At 38.9% G+C, this 8,740-nt stretch overlaps 1 gene segment (V, D, J or C); it reads left to right on the forward strand.

Moving 5' to 3' along the window:
- Positions 1–4,349: 4,349 nt before the first annotated feature.
- The window catches only part of LOC101579663, an 11,773-nt gene continuing 7,382 nt past the window's right edge, over positions 4,350–8,740 (forward strand). The window contains 2 exon segments of the C gene segment in view: positions 4,350–4,399; positions 6,813–6,886. Coding sequence covers positions 4,350–4,399; positions 6,813–6,886 — 124 coding nt within the window.

Raw genomic sequence — 8,740 nt, forward strand, 5'->3', positions numbered from 1 at the left:
GCAGTCTCCACTGCACTCTTAGCTTCACACTGACATCTTCACACATTGTCCTCTCAGGGGCACAGTACCTGGCCTCCCAGGCCTTCTTCTTAAATCTGTGTGGGTGGCTGACCCTACAACTCTTGCATTCTGCATGCATATAGAACCAGCACTATGTGGATGATGCCAAGATCTGCTGGAAGAAGTAACAGTAGCCAGGCTTCCCTGTCTCTTGCCTGTAGTCATGAAGAGCCCAAATCACTGAACACTGAATTAAATTCAGGGGAACAAAGTTCCTAGGCCAGCACCATTCTGGAGCATGGGGCTGTGCAGCTGTCTTCTCAAAGCAGAGCCTTTCACTCATGACTGCAAGAGGCTTTAGGTGAACATCCAGACACAACCCATAGCAATTATTATCTGCACTCTGCTTACTCTTGTTTTGGAGTACTATGTACTACCACACTGTTTCTTGGAATGTGAAAATAAGGAATTTCAACTGCTGTCTTTATTCATCTGTTTCTTTATTTGCAGTACCAGGGATTGGACATAGAGGTGGTTTACTATTGAGCTATGTTCTCAGCCCTCTTCTTTTATTTCCTCATGTGTATACAAAGTCTAGCTAAGTTTCCCTATTTGCAATTTTCCTGTCTCAGCCTCTTAAGTAATTAGGAACATAGGCATGTGTCACCATGCCTGTCCTCTTTTTTATTTGGTTTGATAACCCTGTAATTCTCAGAAACAAACCCTCAATATCTTATATGACTAGGGGAGATTCAGACTCTGTATTTTATACAGATCTCATGTTTGCCTGGAAACTCTCTGCTCCACCTTCTGTCTGATTCCAGCCACTATGAAGCAGGTGGAAAGAATAGGAGCTGGGATGTTGCAGACTCCCAGCATAGTCTCTCATCTGATGTTCAAGAATTATAACCACTTATGGGTGAAGTTGAAAAAGATAGATATGTGGACAGCACATGATATTATGAATTTTCTTTCCTCCATGACTAGTTAGCCCAGGAGTAGGACTTTTTATTCAGGAAGAGGGAGAAAGGAGGTTTTAGAGTTGGGTGAGTGTTAGTTCCCCAAAATAGATTCTACCACACATTTATTGCCTTTCACGAATCCGTGTTCAGAACAACAAAAAAAAAAATACACATTTTGTCTACCAAAAGAAACATGTGCTCCATGGGTGTGGTTGACTATGGGTGCTGTATAAATCAAGACATATCTATAGGTGGAGGGCCATGATGAACACCCAATGTGGAAGAAACCCCGTGTGAATAGATCATCAATCTCAGAAGGACAATTAATGGGAAAACTGCTTATCAGGAGAACTTACCTGAAGGTGAAGTAACCTAGCCTCTCCCATAGTACTCTACAATGATCCACCGCAGTTCTCTGTAGCACATATCTGATATTACATAAGGGATGGCATATGTGAAATCAAAATTATGCCAGTCTGTGGCAGTAAGTGGTTGATAGAAGAAATGAATGAATTTTATCTCTTGCACATGTCACAACATGTATTTATTGTGGTATAAAAATAATCTGTTCCTTTTTCAGCTCTAAAGAGTAACTTACAGGTGGAGCAGATTGCATTGAAAGTCATCAACATTTCTACAAGATGAACTAGTGTGAAAAAATGTGTATATTATTACTTTTGTCAAGATGGTAACTCTATTAGGGTTCTCTAGAGGAATAGAATCAATAGAAAATACATGTACAGGGCCGGTGAGATAGCTCAGCTGACTAAAGTGCCTACTTAGGCAAGCTTATGCAAATGCACAGACCAAGGTTGGATCCCTACATGCTGTGCCAGCCCCAGCCCCAGGGCAGGCTGAGCTGGCCATAGTCCGGGCATAGTGGTGCATGCCTGTAATCCCAGAGCTGGGGAGGTTGAAAGCAGGAGGATCACTACAATTCCTAGCTGCATGGTGAGACCCTGCAACAATCAAATACATTTTTTTAAAAGAGAGAGAAAAGAAAATACATGTAAAATTAGTAAAGAAGATTTATTAGGTAACCTGAAAGGATCCTCATCAGAAGAGTCCATAATGGATATCTATGTGACTGGAAGTGGAAGATCCTGTTGCTGCCCCATCAGGAAGATAGAAACCCAGGAAAGGATAGATCAAGGATGCAACACCAGAGACTGAGAGGCTGAGAGTCCCTGGAGAATTTCCAGTAGGAGCTGAAGAAACTGGCCCTGGAGATGGATGCCCAAAGTCCTAAGAACTCATTGCCCTGGGATCTACTCTTCCTCCCTGAAGCATTCAGTTAGTGCTCCTTGTGTATCCTTTTAAAAATATTTATTTGAAAATGCACATTTAGGGCTGGGGAGATAGCTCAGTATAAGTGCTCAGAATAAGCACTTACCTGGCAAGCACAAGGTCCTGAGTTCAATCCTCAGTACTGAAAAAAAAATGCACATTTATTTGAAAGTGAAAATTCTCCATGTTGTTTCTGTTTGTTTGTTTGTTTGTTTGTTTGTTTTTGCGGAACCGAGGATTGAACTCAGGACCTTGCGCTTGCCAGAGAAGCACTTATTTCACTGAGCCATCTCCCTGGCTCCTTGTTTTTTTGTTTTGTTTTGTTTTGTTTTTGTCCATGTTGTTTCTTAAAGATTAATGTGCTTAGTGAGTTTCTGCCCCTTTCCCACCTTATGCTCCTCTAACCAATAGATGCAGAGGTTCTTGTATATGTCCTTCCTGACACACATGTAGCTTCGTGATTGCTATTTCACTTTTGTTCAGTCTTGCTGTACAGTCCAGGTTGGCCTTGAACTCACTCTGTAGCCAATGGTGGCCTCAAACTCATAGCCATCATCCTGCTTCTACCTGTTGAGGGCTGGCATTAGAGACATGCACCTCCATGTCCAGCTGCAGCTTTAATTTCAATCTGTTTGAGGGGTCAGCCAAATAGCTCAGGGGATTAAAGCGCCTGTAAGCAGGCATAGGGGCTGGAGTTTGATCCCCAGACTTGCCATGCTGGCCCCACCCCCGGGGCACGATGAGATGGCAATTCAGACTGGGTGTGGTGGTGCGCCCTGTAATCCTAGCTCTTGGGAGGCTGTAAACAGGCAGATCATTACAAGTCTGATCTAGTAGTAGTGAGACCCTGAGCACCCTGTAGGCCCTTTGCTAAAATAAAAAAACTGTTTGAAAATAGTTTTTTCTAACAGATAATCATTGTCTAATTACAGTTATAAAATGACCTGTCATTCCCCTACAATTAAAAATGCCATAAATATTTTGAATCTCTATACACTTTGGCATATTTTAGTTATATTTGTGCTTTTTAGTTATTCTAGTATGCTTACATCATTGACCTACTAATCAGTAGCTTTATAACAAGTACTAAAATCTATATGCCTAAAAAAATAAATAAATAAAAATAAATAAAATCTATGTGCCAAATATCTATTCACTTTTTTTAAAAAAATAATGATTTCTATTCTGTTATGTTTATGTATCCCTATAGAATTTTAAATTCACTTACCTGCCCACCACCAACACTCACACCCCAGAACAAAAATTTAAAATTCTGGTTATGATTCTGATCGAAATGGCAGTCAGTGTGTGTGTGAATTCAGAGGGCATTGGCCACTCTGTGATGGTAGTTTTTTCCACAGGTCCTCTGGCAGGTCAGTTCTGGGAATCACTTTCTCTCGTCTCTGAGATAAGTCACATATAAACACAGAACTGTTTCCAAGGGCCTTTATCTTTTAGTATATCAGAGGACTGGAATGTTTCCCACTTTCTAGTTTTAACAAGGAGTCTACAATTTTAGAAGAGCTAGACTTCTGCAATTTTATCCTGTTATTCCAGGGAAGATAACTAGGTCATCACAGAGCTTATTTGTTCACTTGGGACTGCTCCTCTAAATAATCATCATGTGACTTTGTGGAAAGTGGAGACCATATTTCACATTTCTGAAATATGTGGGCACATTCACATTTTCAGTTACTAAAGGGAAGCACTTCTTTTTTTCAGAAATATATTGCTAAGGTGCTGATGAAAAGTTAGGTGTTGGTGAGAAGAGGCAGCTCCCTGTTCTGATGCAAAACAAAGCAGTTTCAACACAAAGGAACACCTGGAAATCTTTTTCAAAGGCTTAGTTCTCAGAACTCTTCTTCTGGGAGCTTAGAAAAGCAGTTGGTGGGCACGAAGCCATCTCTCTTCTTTTTCTGATCTTATTCTTGTTATTTTCTTTTGACACCTTCTAATAACTACTTCTTTGGCGGGAAACAGTTTATGAGCCCCATTCTTAGGAATCCCTCAACTGACTACACGCCATAAAACATGTGTTCAAGGGCTTCCAAGTCACCCCAAGAGGGAAAGGGCCAGGGCAAAGTTATGAAACTGGCAGCCATGGCGTCAAGCCCTGGAGATGCTGAAATTTTGGAGACTTCATGTGCTGTGTGATTGGCCAGGCAAGATCACCGTATCTGCATGAGAGGCTCAGCTCATGGAGTTGCCTCCTGGTAAGCTATGTGCTATTGCTGCTGCCCTCCCAGTAATGAAGGAGAACAGGATGCTTTTCGAAACAACAATATGCAATCAGCCTTATCTGACTCTGCTGTGCTGCTCATTTGAGAACAGGAATAGCAATAACAGTGGATGTGGAACCCAAACATCTTTGAAAGTGTGTTGTTTTTTTTTTCATCCCTGTAAGAAAGCAATTTAAAATTCTGCATTCAGAAGCACCTATTCGCAAATGATGCAGTCAAGCTAGAAATTAAAATATTTTGAGGACTATTTTTACAGAGCCCTGGTATAAGTTCTTACTTTGAGGTCAGTTTTGCCAGTCTTTTAAGTGAGAATCGTCAAAGTAGAGTTCAATAATTCTTTCTGTATTGTGAAATATGATATACTGCTCCTTCCTCCTAATAATTTGCAAAACCTGTACTCTTCATTTTAATTCAATCTCTAGTTATTACATGTGTAAATCATTATGTTAAATTACTGTAAAATATTGAGAATGTCTAATTCATAATTCTCTAACTCCTTCAGGGTTAGGCCATGATTAGTTAAAATTTGTGCTATTCTGACAGTCTTAATAATGACAGAAGACGGTCAAGTTTATAGAAATTTACAACTTCCATGAACTATTTCAGTACAAGGGTTATGGAAAGAGTCTGTGAGGATTTCTGACCTCATGTTCTCATTCGTTCTCCCAGCGAAGGTTCACTGAAGTCAGCTCCTTCTGAATCCTTCAGTTCCTTCTGGTGATAAAGCAGGGGACAAGAAATGTGTCCAACACCCCAAAGCTTCCAGGCCATGGAATGCTATTGTACATCCTGCTTGGACTGAGTCTACCGGTTCTTGAGTCTGTTTTTGCTAGAAATGCAGGCAGTCTTGGCTCTTTAAGTTGAGTGGTAGTCATTCTTGTAAAATCCATGCACAGTATGAGTATTGCTAAGCACAAAACCCAACATTCCTGAAAAATATAACACTCAGATCTAATGTAATTATGTGTCAGCTTTGTCTTTGTTTAATGTCAGTGTAGACAATTTCTAGGGTTTTTTAAAAATAAATATTGAAAAATAAAAGCAAAAACCAAAATGAGGCTTTAGAAAGGGTTTAAAGGCAATGAATAATTGAATGGCAGAACCATCAAGGCTTTGGTTCTGACACAAGGTACACCATTACTTTCACAGGTGAGTTCTTTCCATTCTGCAGGGGGCAGTAAGGAGGGGCAGTAGTGGCCCAGGTGGTCCAAGCCTCAGGGCAAGGGCTGGCTCAACTTCTTGGAATCTCTCCTGGCTTGGTCCCTTATTACAGTGAGATGTCCTGATAGGCCAGGTGACATGGCTGTAACTACTAATTTCTAAAAAGATTTCAATTTACAAGTTGTTCAGATAGAAAGTGAAATATAGAGTGAACATTGTCTTGGGCATGCACTTGGGAAATCAAGTTAAGCAGCTGCCTAGCAAACCCACTGCTCACCACCATGGCCTCAGTACTGTGGGCTTCACAGCATCAATGTCAGGCACAGATGGGGAACTCAGCACTTAGGGTCAGGCAGAGAGCCCTTAGTGATCAAACTAAGTGGCCAAACATTTTGCAAGGCAGGTCTGGTCATTTCTCTGCCGTTTCTGAAGTTATTCTGCCTGGACGAGCCAGACCAGGAGTTGCAATCTGGGCTTTGGCATGAACTGACCAAAGTCATTTGGAGGCTGAACTTTTGGCATGAAGCTTGAGATTCACATGTGTTGATCTGCTAGTTGGACAAGAGCCATTAGTTTAGAAGACACAAGTGAAGCATTTCTACAAAGTGACTGTATGTATTAGGCATTAGCCAGGGCTCCCTTTGATTGTTTTAGATGGTCAGCAAAAACAGATGAGAGCCTATTAAAGCTTGCATGTGCATGTGTAAAAACTGTATTTCTTGTGATGATGCAAATGGAGAGCTCAGGAACCACACCTCCCACCTGAATTGCCAGGGATCTAACTGCAGCTCCCCAATGCGGAAAGTATGGACAAGATTTGATCCTATGAGAATAAAATACTTGGAACACACAGAGCACAAAACTGCTAATAATAACGCAAGTAAAGATAAGAAAAATCCTCTGGTATTCCACTAATACTTTTAGTCAAATTGCTTTTTACTTGTTTGATTTTGGTTTCATTTTACTGTGGGTAACAACGTTGAGTTGATTTATAGTGACATCGTTATTTTAAGATGAATAAAGCACAGAAACGTTCAGTTTTGGGATACATTCAGCAGCTGCACTTGTTGTGAACAAAATAAACCAGGACAGAACCCTGGTCTCTGTAGAACCCCAGGGCATTATGTGGGCACTAAAACGTAAAGAATTAATCTAATCTAAGGTTTTTGCTATGTGTGGAATCACTGTGGTACGATCAGAAAATCTTCGGTGGAGGAACGAAACTGGTTGTGACAGGTGCGTATTGTTAGCATGCATTTCCTAAGGCAATAGAGGAGAAGGAGGAAAAGGTCTTATTGGAATAATAGTCACAATGTTCAGAAGAAAGGGGAATGTGAGGGAAATTTGACAGGTAAATGTTAGGAGAGGTTTTAATGTAGAATCTTATTCTAAAGGATAGCAGATTCAGCATTACGTCGACCATCTGATAGGATTTGGCCACAGGTCCACGTGAACGCCTATAAAGTAAGTGCTCGCATATAATGTACATAATGGTATCACTGAAATGTTTGACTCTGGGACAGAGTTCATTGTCACAGATAAGCCTGTCACGCACTCAGTAGAGCAGACTCCGTTCCCTCTTCTCGTGGTAAAGGGCATGGTGGAAGAGTCTGGGCTTTGCAGGACAGCAGATCAGCAGTTCCCACTCCACCACGTACAGTGTAAGGAACTTGGCTGGTTGTTTCCTACCCTATACAGTGGACAGCAGCATGAGTCCACAGGAGTATACGAGAATTAACTGTGCTAATGTGAATAAAGTCTTTGGCTCATTGTCCAGTACATCACAGGGGCCCAGTAGCTGTTCTTTTGTATCACATGTAAAAGGAGAATTGTCTCTACTATGTGTTTTCAGGCAACTATATTTACCACAAAGCACAATTTTCCTGAAGATTAAACTGTATTTGCCACTGTTCAAGTGACAGATCACCTTAGCCTCTACTCACATGAAGAGTTAGAGCTGGGAGTCTTCCTTCTCTTTAAGGGGTGTTTTCTTCTTATGGCAAGGAAGAATTAACTAAAAAATTTTTAGGAAAAAATTTTGTCTGTATTGTTCTTTAAATTTTTATTTTTATCCTAATTGTTAATGCCTCTAATATCAATACTAATAGTTCTAAAATTTGTAGCTTCTCGGATTAGGTGTTTGCAGACAGGACGGTCAAATTCATATAGGAATTCATCAACTTAAAATAAAATATAGCTGAAAACTTGTCATAAATCTTAACTATTTTAGGTGCATCCATTTGATGAAAGAAATAGATATAACATGAAATAGGTTTAATTACTTGATGAAAAAAGAAAGAAAACGTAGAGGACACAAATTATTCTCATAGATGGATATGAAATATCAGTTTTCAATAAATAACATTATATTTGGTAAATTTACATAAAGTTCAGATTGCTGCATTTTAAAATGCTAACTCAGAAATTTGATACAAAATGCATTGAATGATTAGACAAATGATATGCATTAATAAACTGAATAGTTTCATGTTTTAAAAAAAATAGATGACAGCTATTCAATTAATTACTCAAATAAAACAGAATCCTGACAGCTAATTGTTATTAATAAATCAATTATGAAAAGTAATCAGTGCAGATAATTAACAGTGTCATTTACAAAGACAATGTAATAATAAACTACAGTATATACAGTAATGATATATAATCAGGTTTAATAAAGCTTAGGTAACTATATGACTGAAAAGTTATAGAAATTTAGGTATTATTTTGTCCTTGAGGCATGGACAATAAGTATTTTTTCTAATAAAAAACAAGAGACAATGGATGAGGTACTACTGTACAGAAATTTTTCTATTTTGTCACTTGATTTCAACTTCTTTTTTATAAGTATAAAGCATTTTGATGAAAAACATCATGTATTAAGATAAACATTAGATGTACTACTTTGGTTTACACTAAAATATCAAATAAAATTAAAAATTAAGCATTGCCTTTTATAATATGCTTAAAAACATATATAAAGTGAAAGATAGAAGAAATATAAGTATCTTACATTTTTCAGTAAAAGCAAGATGTATAAATTTAAACAGACAAATCATCTAATGATATTTATACCATGGTGAAAAATAT

Source organism: Octodon degus, unplaced genomic scaffold (genome assembly GCF_000260255.1).
Source record: "Octodon degus isolate 3935 unplaced genomic scaffold, OctDeg1.0 scaffold00031, whole genome shotgun sequence".
Taxonomy (NCBI): Eukaryota; Metazoa; Chordata; class Mammalia; order Rodentia; family Octodontidae; genus Octodon; species Octodon degus.